We start from the raw sequence: 14,692 nt of genomic DNA on the forward strand, positions 1-14,692 counted from the left end.
CCTCCTGGTTCAGCCTCCCCAGTGCTGGGATTACAGGTATGTACTACCATGCCCTGCTCTTCTCTTGTTCTGAGTCTAGCAAAAAGTCTGCCAATTTTGTTGGTGGTTGTTAGTTTTATAATGTAGGTTACATAATATCTAGGAAGATTATGATTGAACTGAAAGTGGAATTACTATCTCCTAGATATAGGATATGGTAATGGATATGACTTTATGCATTCTCTTTTTGGGGAAAGTTTAAGTATGGTAGAAAGGTCAAAATGGTGCAAAACACCTAAGGGGCAGACTCTTCTTGTTACTTTGGGAGACAGATGAGAGACTGACTGAAGAGAGAACTTGGTTTATTTCCTGCTTCTGATGGAGCTTTTGGCAGTTTCTGGGTTCCTCCACACTTAGGGTATTTCCAGCAGCTTCAGCACCAGGGTATGCCCCACACTCATGGAGCTCTGACTTTGGCAGGGGTAGTGGCAATGGTAGGTGACATGGGGCTCACAGTCTCAGTGTCAGTGTGAATGAGGGCTCCTAGCTCATTACAAAACAGCAGTAGTTCCAGCATCATCAGAAGTTGCTCAAGTAGCCTCAATGGCACAGTGAACATGGGTCCCAGTTAACACGATGCTCTCTTTTGCTCTTATAGGCTTGGGGGTAGTGCTTTCTATACTTATTAATTTCTTTTTGGCTCTGCAGCCCTTCCGACACTTTTGCAAATGATTTGTTGTATTGAATTTCTTTTGCCTAAACAGAGTGATTTATGTTTTCCTAGTGGAACTGACACACCGTTCTTCTTAGGCACTCAGCTAGACTACATTTCTTCTCTCTTTCAACTTTATGGGGCTGAATTCTAGGAGATGGATGTGACTGAGTGTTGTATGGTATTTTGGGGAGTATGGCTCCTCTCTTCACTCCACCTCCCTTCCTTCAGCTAGACGTAGAAAATCTTAGGGAATGGGGGAATCCCCGAATCGCCATGTGGAGGAGAGGATTAGGCTATCACAAGTTTGGGAAATACAACTCAATCTGTGTTTATATGTCTTGTTTCTTTATAAGTTTTGATGACTATTAAAGCAGACAGTGTTACTGTCCAAATATTGTACATTTTGTAGTCTGTAAAGCAGTCAGAAATTCAGTCATAGTATAGGAATAGATGGCCAGCACAACTACTTTATTTCTTACTGTGGATGGAATAAAAACAATTTTTTTTTGCAAGGCTCGGATTTGAACTCAGGCCTTCATTCTTGCAAAGCTGGCACTCTACTGCTTGAGCCACACCTCCAGTCTGTTTTGGTCTGGTTATTCTGGAGATAGGGATCTCAAGAACTCTTTGCCAGATTTGTCTCAAACCAGGTTCCTCCTGATCTCAGCCTCCCAACCACGTAGGATTATAGGTGTGAATCATCAGGGGCCAGCTGGAATAAAAATCTTTTAAGTGTTAAATGGCCCTAAATATTTCTTAGCAAATGGGCAGATAAGAAAACATATGTGTAAAATGATGGGGTTTTAAACATGACAGACACATATATGACCCATGATTTCCAAAGTGGGGTCTATCCACTTGAACATTTAGGGATTGAAGAGATATCCTATTGGGTTGAGAGAAGAAGAGATGAAAACTTTTCCATAGCTATCTTATAGACATGACTGTCTATTTTTGAGTGTGTTTTATAACATATACAATGTGGTAGTATATGCATATGTATACATATACCTCTCTACATATAAATATAAATTTTATAAAATTTATTAGTACTCTTTTTTTGTATTTGGTTTTGGGAATTAAATCCAGTGCCTTGTACATGCTAAGCACGTACTCTACCACTGAGTTATACTATCAGCCCCTTATATATATAATTTATGCATAAATAAATTATTTTGGAAGTACATGTTCAAAAATTTTACACTGAAAGGCTGTATGATCAAAAACATTTGCAGACCATTAGCAAACTAAAGGCCCTGAAACACATTTAGCCACACAATCATGTTAGAAGTTTACAACACATTTAATAAAGAGATGGATGGATAATAGAGTATTTATATGGAAATATGCCCTGTATTAGGTAGGTTATAACCAATCCAACATCCTTTGTATTCCTGGACAAATTACCTAGCCAGTACTACCCTCACTTTCTTCATCTCAAATATGGGGATTGTACTAATTTGAGGTTTTTAACTTTTTTTTTTCAGCACTGGTGTTTTGAACTCAGGGCCTCATGCTTGCTAGTCAGGTGCTTTACCATTTGAGCCACTCCACCAGCCTGAGGTTTTTAACTCTTGTACTCAGTGGTTATCTAGAGGTTTTGATGATTCCTATAGAGCCTGAAATGGCAAGTGGGAGGGAGGACTGCAGGTGAGCTCCACCCTTACCATATTGCTTCGTTTGGAGTACCTAACTCCTGAAAGAGTCCAAATGTACAAGGAGGGAACAGAGGACACTGGGAGGATCTTAGGAAAAAAAAAGCAAGAAAGACATTAACAAACCAAAAGAAAACTATTAGCCTAGATCACCTCTTTTTTTTCTTCTTGGTTTTTTGAAACAGATGGCCTTGAACTCAGATCCTCCTGCCTCAGCCTCCTGAGTGCTGGGATTATAGGTGTGTACCACCATTCCTGATTCCTAGATTGCCTCTTAAGAACTCTTTCCAGTTTAAGGAATTGCAGATATTTATTTTACGAAAAATAGAATTCTGGTATTAAAAACTCTGGTGTTAGCTGGGTGTAGTGGTGCATGCCTGTATACCCAGGGAGAGTGAGGCAGGAGGATTTTGAATTTGAAGCCAGCCTGGATTATACAAGGAGATTGTTCAACAACAAAAAGCCAGGTGCCATGATAAAGTGAGAGCACACAAGGAAGGTATGAAGATAGGTAAGACACCCAAAAAACTAGATAGCATTTGTTGCCCTCAACGCAGAGAAACTAAAGCAGATATTTTAAAGCAACAGAGGCCAATAGAAGAAGGGGACCAGGAACTAGAGAAAAGGTTAGATCAAGAAGAATTAACTTAGAAGGTAACACACATGTACAGGAAAGCAATGTGAGTCAACTCCCTGTATAGCTATCCTTATCTCAACTAGCAAAAACCCTTGGTCCTTCCTATTATTGCTTATACTCTCTCTTCAACAAAATTAGAGATAAGGGCAAAATAGTTTCTGCCTGGTAGTAAGGGATAAGGGGGGGTAGGGGAGGGAGCGGGGAGGGGGGGTAAGGGAGGGGGTGGGGGGAAGGAGGGAGATATGACCCAAACATTGTATGCACATATGAATAAAATAAAAATTAAAAAAAAGCCAGGTGCCTGTGGCTCATGCCTGTAATCCAAGCTACTTGGGAGGCTGAGATTGGGAGAATCGCAGTTCCAGGCCAGCCCTAGCAAAAAGTTCACTGAGACCACATTTTGAGCAATAGCTGGGCATGGTGATTTGTGCCTGTCGTCCCAACTACGTGGGAAGCTGAGATGGAGAGGATTTCAGTTCCATGCCAGCCCCAGAAAGTTTGTGTGCTGGAGGGGAGGATTTGCAAGATCCCATCTCAACATTAAAAAGGTGGGTGAGGTGGTGCTCATCTGTCATCCCAGCTATGTGGGAAGCACAAAGTAGGAGGATCATGGTCCAGGGTAAAACGAAACCCTCTCTCAAAAAATAACCAGAGCAAAAAAGATTGAGGTCTGGCTCAAGTGCAGAGCACCTGTCTAGTAAGTGGGACGCCCTGAGTTCAAACCCGAGTACCACCACCAAAACAAACAAACAAACAAAAAAACCTCAGGGGCAGGGGTGTAGCTCAGTGGTAGAAAATATACTTAGCATTTACAAGGCTCTGGATTCAATCTCCAGCACCCCTCCCCTCACAAAGCCTATTTTAATATGTCATAATAAATTTAAAATTTCTAGGTGAGCCAAACTCGGTTAAACAAATGGAAGGCCATGATTGATATATGTGATGTAAAATGCAAGGTTATACTATAAAGGGTCTGACATCTCAGCTAGTTTTTACTTGAATTAATTTATCTTACCTAAACCATAGTATAACTCTTTGTGGTATGTTTTATTCTAATTTTTTTGGAGGGGCACTGGGGTTTGAACTCAGGGCTTCACACTTGCAAAGGAGGCACGCTAATGCTTGAGTCACACTTCCAGTCCATTTTGCTCTAGTCCTTTTTGGAGATAGGTCTCATGACTATTTCTCTGGGCTGGCCTCAAATCACGATCCTCCTGATCTCAGCCTCCCAAGTAGCTAGGATTACAGGCATAAGCCACTGGCACCTGGCTCTAAACTATATGTATGTGATTGATTTAACTGATTAACAAGGGAAGAAGAAAACCTTTAAAAAATAACAGAAAGAGTTGGTAGAGCAGAAACAAACTTAACTGCCCCCTCCCCACACTTTTATGGGTGGTATTGGTAGTTGAACTCGGGGCCTAGGGTTTACTATACAGAACTCTACCATTTGAGCTACTCTGCCAGCTCTTTTTGTGTTGGATAATTTTGAGATAGGGTCTCACTTTATGCACAGGCTGGCCTGGATGGAATCCTCCTATTTATGCCTCCCTCTTAAAGCTGGAATGACAGGTTTGCACCACTGCACCCAGTCATTAGTTGAGATGGGGTCTCAGGAACTTTTTGCCTGGTTTGGCTTGCAACCTAGATCCTCCTGATCTCTGCCTCCTCAGGAGCCAGGATTACAGGTTTCAGCCACCACACCTGCCCTTAACTGCCCTTAATTGACTAGATACAGTTGAGGAGGTCTGGCAATAATAATTTTCAGGATGAAAATATTTTGAAACACAAATGAGACTGGCTGCCCTATTCTGAGGAAATATTTTACCCATGGTTAGTCCTTAAAATTAGCTTTATTTGGCATTTGGGATCCACAAGTGCTATTTTTTTTTGTCAGTTATGTACATGAAAAAATTTAAGACCATTTAATTTATTTCACTACATAATAATTCACTTGGTACATTTTGCACCCCCTTTCTTGTCTTTCTACTCAATTATTCACTCTGCTGGAGTTTGTCCTCTCCCTGTACTCTGGGGAAAAGCAATAGTTTATACTAAACAATGTACCCATAACGGGACTGTGGGAACAGCGGTTTTACGAAGACATTCCTCTAATGCCATTTAAGTAATAGCAACCAGAAATCAGTCTGAGTCCTCTTAAGTTCCTTCAAGGTTGCCAGTGGGGCTGATTTACGTCCTGGGACCGGGCAGTTACTAACCGGCAAGATTTGGGTCTACTTACTACCATGACTCTGCATAAAGGCCAGGCACACACACCTTCCAAAAGGCTCTACTGTAGTCTCAACATTGAACTCCATTCTGTTCATCTTAAAAGCACATCACTAATCACCCTCTATGGTGGGCTTTTAATTTGCATAATTACAGGTCGCTCGTAATCTATGGTATAATCTGTTCTAGTCCTGCTTCCATTAAAAAAAGAAGACTAAAACAATATGGAAATTAACACTTGGTTACACCTAGGAACACCAGAATTTAATCAAAGACTGATTTGACCACAGCGGCAGTCTCTGGGGTCGCACCTCCATTCTTACTTCCTCCAGCCTCACCTCCAGGTTGGCTCCGCCCATTTTCTCCCAGCCAATGGCACGCGCCGCACCACCAGGAGGCAATTCCAGGGATCCGCCCCTTCATCACTCCAGAGGTTGGGCTTTCACCTTGCCTTTACCCGGCCAAGCGCATGCGCACTTTCACTGGGCCCTGGAAAAGACGCTTAGGGATCGGTTTTCTTCTTCTTTCTTTCCCGGATCGCGCGACTTTCCCTAAACCCTTCCCACCCTATTCTTGCTGAGTTTTCCCCTCTCAAGGTGCTGCTCCGGCCTTGGGTGCGGCAATACCCGGATGTGGAGCCGCTCTCGCCCGGCGGGGACTCAGCGGCAGGGCGGAGCGCGGCAGTGTGCGCGGGGGCAGAGAGAAGGGGGCCCCTGGGCCCGGGCTCTCGCCGGACGCCGGGAGGTACCACCACTGCCCGCGGGGGAGGCGGCGGCGCCAGCACTCGGTTGCCCACCCCGGAGCGAGGGGCTGGGGGAGAGTGAGGGCCGGCAGTCCAGCTTGCCTCCCACTGCCCTCGTCGTCCCCTCCGGGCGAGCCTCCCCCGGCCCTCTGCGCTCCCCGCGCTCCCGGCCGGGGGAGAGCGAGGTTTCCTGGCGGCCCTCGCTGTAGCCCGGCCGGGGAGCCCGGAGGAAGCGGCAGAGTCCCCGCCCACGGCCCCCTCCTCTCTGCTCGTTCGCCGCCGCCGCCGCCGCCGCCGCCTCCGAGCCGTCGCGGGCGGGCGGCCAGTCCGAGCGTGGGGCGCGGCGGCGACGGCTGGGCAGCGGTCTTGCGCTCCCCAGGGACCACCCCGCCGCCTCCGTGAGTTACTCCCACGTCCCCCGGGGCTCGCTGCCGCCTCCGCCGGCGCCAAGAGTCCGGCCCGGGCCCAACTCCCTCGTGGGCCCCCCGGCGGCGGCGGCGGCAGCGGCGGAGCCCACCGCCCGGGCCCCGATGAGTAACTCCCGCAATAATCGGGTGATGGTGGAAGGGGTCGGGGCCCGTGTCGTGCGCGGCCCGGATTGGAAGTGGGGGAAGCAGGACGGCGGCGAGGGCCATGTGGGCACCGTGCGGAGCTTCGAGAGCCCGGAGGAGGTGGTGGTGGTGTGGGACAACGGCACCGCCGCCAACTACCGCTGCTCCGGGGCCTATGACCTGCGCATCCTGGACAGTGCGCCCACGGGTAAGCGCGGCCACCTGGCCAGGCCTGCGCGCGTGGGAGGGAGGGCCCTCCTGGGAGAGGCCAGCTGGCGGGGTGGCAAGGAAGGGCCACCGGGGATTGTAGACTCAAAACCGGATAAAGGAAAACTTGCAGAAAGGACCCTCTGTCCCCAAGGGGAATGGTGGCGGCTCCACCACCAGGATGCTTGCCAGCCTTCAAGGCACAAAGCGCCGGGAAGACAGCAGACGGGTCCCCTCCTCCTCCTGGGAAAGGGTCTGAGAGGATGTCTAATCATGCCATTGAAATTAATCAGCCACCAAGTGACAACTAAAGGGACGCTTGTCTTGCCATATGGTGCACAGTTGCCAAGGGGCCGTTGGTGCGTTGAGGTAGCTTTTTTCTTTGTCTCCTGTGACACAGAATGACTTAAGTCCCCAAAGGCTATTTGGGAGGGAGTCTGTAAAGTGCTTTCTCATCTAAATTGTTTAATTTTATATCTTTGGATGAACAGAGGAGAAAATAGTCTGCGCTCTTGAGCCACTTCTTTGTGTTAAGTACTTTTTCCCAAGTGGAAGACAGGCATAGGAGACGCCTGTTTTTTTGGCTAGCATCCCATCTCAGTAAGGTGACGTTAGGAATACTATCCTACACCCAGGGAATTAGTGTTCTCGACTCATGGATTTATATGATTATATATTAACTCTAGAGCCTTTTTTAAAAAAATGATACACTGAGGGCTTGCATCAGATTTATTTTAATCTAAATTTTTTCACATAGATTATCCTTGATGTTTGTGTTCAGTAAAACAAAAAGTTCAAATTTAAAATAGGATACTTTCCGGAGTTTCTAAATGAGCTGCTTCTAGGACATTTGATTGAGTTTGGCAAAACCTAACAAATCTTGAAATGTGCTCATAGTTGTTGCTAGTAGCAAGAAAAAAATTAACAAGCCAATTCAGTTTTTGAGCAGATGACTCAGAAAGTTGTTTCTTAGTTTTTTAAACTGAAAAGGAGGTATGTGCATGACTCACAGAAAAGTAAAAGGGTCAGTAGTTAAAAAAAAAGGGGACGGCCATTATTACCAGATTCTGGTGTATTATTATAGACCATTCTTTGCATTGCAAGTACAGATGTGAATTTCCTGAAAATACAAATGGTAATAAGGTATATCTACTCTTTTGCACTTTTGCTTCTTTCACAATAATTCATATTGGTGATTATTTTGTATTCGTACATATGTGTAGGTTTATCTTACTCTTTCATGGCTGCATAGTGTTCCAGGTACTATATGCAGATAGTTTTTTACTTTTTTGCTAGGCATTTATATTTCAGGTCTAAATGATGCAGTGAAAAAATCCTTGTACATATATCCTTGTGCACATGTGCTGAGTACTTCTGAAGAAGTGAGATTGCTGCATCAAAGAATGCATGTTTTCAACATTTTGGTGGATGTTGCCTAACTGCTCTCTGAAGACATTTTACCACTTTACACTCCAGCAACAGTGGATGACACATATATCTGTTCTCACACTTTTAAGTTTTATTGTCCTGCTAGCTTGGGCTAAAGTCTGACCACAGCTCAATAATTTGGAGGGCTCGTTGGGATCAGTAATTGTAGGTTTATGGGGAAACTTAAATATCTTTCTAGGGTAAAAGTAAAGTGTAAGACTCTGAATTATAGTGATTTTTTTTTTTTTTTTAAATCTGAAACATCATTTCTTTGTGGTGAGAGCATTCAAAATACTTTCGTCTAGTTTGTTTTTTTTTTTTTTTTGGCGGTTCTGGGGTTTGAAATCAGGGCCTACACCTTGAGCCACTCAGTCATCCCTTTTCTTATGATGGTTTTTTTCGAGATAGGGTCTCTTGAACTATTTGGCTAGGTTGGCTTGGAACTGTGATCCTCCTGATTGCTGCCTCCTGAGTCGCTAGGATTACAGGTATGAGCCACCAGTGCCCGGCTCTATGGTGATTTTTGAAGGGATAATGTCCATATGTTTTGTAGTTTGGAGTGTATATGTCATAATTTAGCTTAATATAAAAGTATGCATTTTTCGGCGGTAACTTTTAGAATCTTAGTTTAATTTATAAGATAATTTAACACATTTATATGAGGCAGTTCATCTTGTTCATCTGATTCTTGTAGCAAAAATTTTACTTTATTTCTTTGGTGCTGGGGATTTGATCCAGAGCCTTGTGCATACTCCATCATTGTGCTGCAGCCCCAACCTGTCACAAACATTTCAAAAGCACATCTGCATTCAGGACAGGTAGCCTTCATGTGACATGCTTATTGAAATGTATTTTAGTTTCTGTGGTTTAATTTCATCCGTTAAAACTTTTTTTAAAGATTGAATAAATTATAAACTCCTGGTTCTGGTTTTACTCCTAGGACTATAATAGGACTTAGGTATTACTTAATAGTTGGTTTCCATTGATATTTTACTACATTGGGCAAGATTTACTCTATAATATGCATTACTTGATTTTTTTTTACATAATAGTTACAACTTAAAAAAAATACTCATTTTGAAATAATTTCACGCTTATGACCATATTGCAAAACTAGTAAAGAATTCTCTTTTGCCCTTTACCCTTCTTTTTTTTTTTGGCTTTTCTCATACCCATCCTCTTCAGTTGTGATGTCAGTAAGTTACTAACTGCAATTATTGAAAGCAGAAAACTAGCACTAATTCAACAGTACTAACTAGCCCATAGACCTTTACCAATTGTCCCACTAATTATTTTCCTTGCCCAAGATCATACATTGCATTTTAAGTCTCCTTAAGTCTGGGCCAGTTCCTTGGTCTTTGTCTTTCATGACCTAGACACTGGCCGATAATCATGTACTGTCCCTCAAATTGAGTTTGTCTGATGCTTCCTCATGACTAAATTCAGATTATGTATTTTGGGCATATACTATAGAAAATGTTTTGCCCTTTCTAGTACCTTATATCAGGGAAGTACATAATACCCATTTATCTCATTACTGAGGGTGTTACTTGGCTAAGTCACTGACAGTCTTTCCACTATTGCTTTTGTTCTATCTGTGCAACGCTAATATAAGAGAGGTAAATAGTATCTTACCTACTATCGTAGGTATGGTAACATGCGTTATGGGACACAAAGCCCATAAAAGGATGTTGGAGGCTTTCCTAGGGACTCAAGAACCGAACTGAAAGTTACTGCCATAGAGAAAATTTCTCATTGGGCACAAAGAGGTTTGTATATAATGTTTATAGCAGTGTTGTATGCAAAAGCAAAAACTTAGAAAAAACTTAAAGTGTATAAATAGGAGAATGAATAAATGACCTGTGTGTGTTTGTATAGTGGAGTACTAATTGTATAGAAGAGAAAGTTAATGTTAAGCAAATGAAATTGCAGAGGAGAATCTATGTTATGTGGCTGGGGTTAGGGTTGTAGCTCAGTGGTAGAGCATTGCTTGCACTGGCAAGGTCCTGGGTTTAATCACCAGGACTGGAAACAAACAAACAGAAAACAAACCCCCAACTGTGTGTTAAAATACAAAAGCAATACTATTTATTGTTTAGAGTAGAATTTTTAAACCTTGGCATTATTGACATTTTTAGGATAATTCTTTGTTGTAGCTGTGTCCTGTGCTTTGTAAGCCAGCAGTCCTGGCCTCTGCCCATTAGATGCCGTAGCACCATACCTCCTTATGATAATCCAGTCCACAAAAATCCCCAGACATTGTCAGGTGTCGCCTGGGTTGGGGGCAAAATTGTACTGATTGAGGCTTATTGTTTTAGGGATATGTATGAGTGTGGTAAAAGTATGCCAAAAATATTAATAAGACAAATTTAAGGGAGTGGATAGATTGTGAATGGACTGGAGGTACAATTGTAGAAGTCAATCAGAGGCTTTAACTATTTTGTAATGCTGTAGGTCTTAAACTGGATGGAGGGTACATTAGATATGTGTTAGATATTTATATTTTTATGTGTTGTGTGTGTAATATTTTATAGTTAATTACAAAAAAGATACGGTATTACAATGTTTATGAGAAGAATTGCAGTTGGGTTTGATTATTTGTTCTTTGTTCTCTACTTATACCCACATATGAACGGAAAATTTATTGTATATTTGGGAATTAAGAAATGGGAAACTTTCAACATAAAATTCTTTGAAACTTTTCAGAGTTAAGGGTTCTGAAGTGATTGGATTATCATGGATCTTTCTGTTCTCTTTACCACATGTTGGAGATTTTACATGGGAATTGTTTGTAGGGCTGAAATATTTTGCATGTAAACTTTATAATTTTTCTTTCAGGAGATAAGTGATATGTTTGAATTTATGTCCTAGGTTAGTCAAACCTTGAGGAGAGAAACATCTGGTACACATGTACATTTATTTGGCTAATTTGTACTCAGCAGAAAGATTGAAAATACATGGGTCATTATTTAGTTAGTTTGGAGTTAATTTTGTGAAGTTTGATCAAGTAGATTTAGTTGAGTTTGTATCATTTAGGTATTGCTTTTATACCATTTGAGGAGAAATGTGTTTTCCTTTTTGTTTTGTTTTTTTTAGACAGGGTCTCTCTTTGCACCCAGGTTGGCCTTGAACTCTCTATGTAGCCCAGGCTGGCCTTCAACTGTCAGTCTTCCTGCCTTAGCCTCCGGAGTACTAGGAGTACAGCTGTGCCTCACCACGCCCATCAAGAATATTTCTAGTAAGCTCTCAGGTGATGCACATGTTGCCAGTTTATGGACACAGTTTGAATAACAGGGTACTTACTACATGACTGTTCACTTGAGATGCTCAGGCCCTCTGTGTCTTCTCATCAGGTTTCATGTCTTGTTGGTTGGTTGTGATATATGTGTTTTAATTAGACTGGCATTTTCAGTTTGGGAGAAAAGTGTACCCAGAGAAGTAAAGAACATGTAATAGCTTTCTAATATATGTATTTTTTGCAATTGTAATGCTATGTTAATATTTATATCTGGTTCTGTACTTTATATCATATCCCTCTGATTAGGAGCCAGGGACTCTCTTCCACCCTTTTTGATTGCTAGCCAATGTAATTTCAGTACACTTTTTCTTTCATCTGTTACAGCAAGGCATACTGTATTGTAATTGTTTTTTGCACTAAATTACTAGTTTGAGGGAAAGGTGTGTGTATGATCCATGTATCTTCATCTTTTAGAGGAGCCAGGGCTATGAATAAATATTTCTGGCTAATTTTTGCTTTTCAAAGAGCTTTTGACTCAATTGATCTAAGATATGAAAAATATTTTCCTAAAATAGACAAAAGGTAACTGAGGCTCATAGAGATTAAGAAATTTGTCCAGTCAGAAAGCTGAGGAATGGCTGATAATAGGGATGAACAGCCAGTTCATTGCTTTTCCCTTTGTGATTCTCTCTTTCACTTACAGTATAGTAGTTCAGAAATGGTCACCATCTCCAATATTTTTCTATGGGAAAATTGATTATAAAATTTAAAAACTAATTTAGAAATGAAATGTATACTACCTGTTATAAATTGGCAAATGCTCTTTTTAAAAATTGTTTTCTGATTTTTATTTTTATTTAAAACAAGCCTTGCTATAGCAAAAGTGTCAATGCTCATTTAAAAATGTTGAAATAACTGAATCAGGAAAAAAAAAGTTAGATCAATAACAAGCAGTGAAATTGAAGTAACAATAGTCTCCCAAAAAAGAAAAGTTCAGGACCTGACGGATTCACTGCTGATTTCTACCAGACCTTTAAAGAAGAACTAATATCAGCACTCCTCAATCTTTTCCATGAAATAGAAAGGAAAGGAGCACTGCTAAAATCATTCTATAAAGCCAGTATCATACTCATCCCCAAACTTGACAAGGACACAACAAAAAAAGAGAATTATAGGCCAGTCTCTTTAATGAACTTAGATGCAAAAAATTCTCAATAAAATGTTGGCAAACCAAATTCAGCAACATATCAAAACGTCATGATTAAATCGGTTTCATCCTAGGGATGCAGGGATGGTTCAACGTACACAAATCATTAAATGTAATACAGCATTTTAACAGACGTGAAGAAAAAACACCACGTGATCATCTCAGTAGATGCAGAAAAAACCTTTGACAAAAGTCAGCATCATTCGATGATAAAAGCTGTAATGAAAATGGAAACAGAAGGAATGTACCTCAACATAATAAAGGCTATATACAACAAGCCTATGGCCAACATCATACTAAATGAGGAAAAGCTGAAACCATTTACTCTTAAGTCAGGAGTAAGACAAGAGTGTCCATTCTCTCCACTCTTATTCAATATAGTCTTAGAGTTCCTAGCCAGAGCAATAAGACAGGGAAAAGAAATAAAAGAAAAAAATAAGAAAGAAAAGGAAGAAGTCAATCTATCCCTATTTACAAATGATATGATCTTACACCTAAAAGACCCAGAAAAACTCCACCAAAAAACCTAGAATCATAAACACCTTAATCAAAGTAGCAGGATACAGAATCAGTAGTCTTTCTATATACCAACAATGAACAGACTGAGAAAGAATATAGGAAAACAATTCCATTTACAGTAGCCTCAAAAAAATACCTAGGAATAAACAAAGGAGGTGAAAGACCTCCTTTGAAAGACCTCTACAGTGAAAACTATGAACCATTGAAGAAAGAACTCAAAGACTACAAAGGATGGAAAGATCTCCCTTGCTCATGGATTGACAGAATCAATATTGTGGAAATGGCTATATTACCAAAAGCAATCAGCATATTCAGTGCAATCCCTATCAAAATTCCAGTGACATTCATCATAGAGATCGAAAAATCTACCTTAAAGTTCATTTGGAAGCACAAAAGACCACAAATAGCCAAGGCAACACTGAGCAAAAAAGAGCAACACTGGAGGCATCACAATACCTGACCTCAAACTATATGACAGAGCTATAGCAATAAAAACAGCATGGTACTGGCAAAAAAAAAAAAAGATACGAAGACCAGTGAAACAGAACAGGAGACTCAGATATGAATCCACATAGCTTTGTCCACCTGATTTCTGACAAAGGTACCCAAAACATACTATGGAGAAAAGACAGCCTCTTCAACAAATGTTTCTGGGAAAATTGGATATCTGCCTGCAGAAAACTGAAACTTTATCAGTGCATTTCACCTTGTACAAGTATGGACATAAAGTGGATTAAAGACCTTAATATAAGACCTAAAACTTTGAAGCTAGTGCAGGAAAGAGCAGGGAATACACTGGAACTTACAGGCATAGTCAATGACTTCTTAAATAGAAGTCGAATGGCTCAGCAACTGAGAAAGATTGACAATGGTACCACTTGAAATTAAAAAGCTTCTGTACAACAAAAAAAATGGTCACTGGTTTGAAGAGGCTGCCCACAGAATGGGAGAAAAATCCTTGCCATCTATACATCTGACAATGGATTAATAGAATATACAGGAGGCTCAAAAAAACTAAACTGGGCTGGTGGAGTGGCTTAAGCGGCAACAGCACCTGCCAAGCAAGCATGAAGGCCTAGTTCATGCTCCAGTGCTTCCAAACAACAGCAACAAAACCCAAAAAAACCAAACAGAAACCAAAAACTAAACTCCCAGGGAATTAATGACCCAATGAAGAAATGGGCAAATGAATTGAACAGAGCTTTTTCAAAGGAAGAAGTCCAAATGGCCAAAAAAAACCACATGAAGAAATGCTCAGCCATAAAGGAAATGCAAGTCAAAACCACATTAAGATTGGCTCACGCCTATAATCCTAGCTACTTAGGTGGCAGAGATCAGGAGAATCTCAGTTTGAAGCTGTCCTGGGCAAATAGTTCTGTGAGACCCTACCTTGAAAAAAAAAAAAACCCGTCACCAAAAAAGGGCTGGTGAAGTGGCTCAAGGTGTAGGCCCTGAGTACAAATCCCAGTAGTGCAAAAAAAAAAAAAAAAAAAAAAAAAAATTCCACCTGACTCCTGCTAGAATGGCTATCATCAAGAACCTAAACAACACATGTTGACAAGGATGTGGGGGAAAAGGAACACTC

General features: G+C 41.3%; 1 protein-coding gene across 2 annotated transcripts in view; it reads left to right on the plus strand.

Moving 5' to 3' along the window:
* Positions 1 to 6,478: 6,478 nt before the first annotated feature.
* Mib1 (MIB E3 ubiquitin protein ligase 1) overlaps positions 6,479 to 14,692 on the plus strand; it is a 131,343-nt gene continuing 123,129 nt past the window's right edge. For both annotated transcript variants that reach the window (XM_020163561.2, XM_074070144.1), the window contains exon 1: positions 6,479 to 6,716. In XM_020163561.2, the coding sequence (XP_020019150.2) occupies positions 6,488 to 6,716 (229 nt within the window). In that variant the 5' untranslated portion in view covers positions 6,479 to 6,487. The remainder of the gene's footprint in view (positions 6,717 to 14,692) is intronic.

This window comes from Castor canadensis, chromosome 4, assembly GCF_047511655.1.
Source record: "Castor canadensis chromosome 4, mCasCan1.hap1v2, whole genome shotgun sequence".
Lineage (NCBI taxonomy): Eukaryota > Metazoa > Chordata > Mammalia > Rodentia > Castoridae > Castor > Castor canadensis.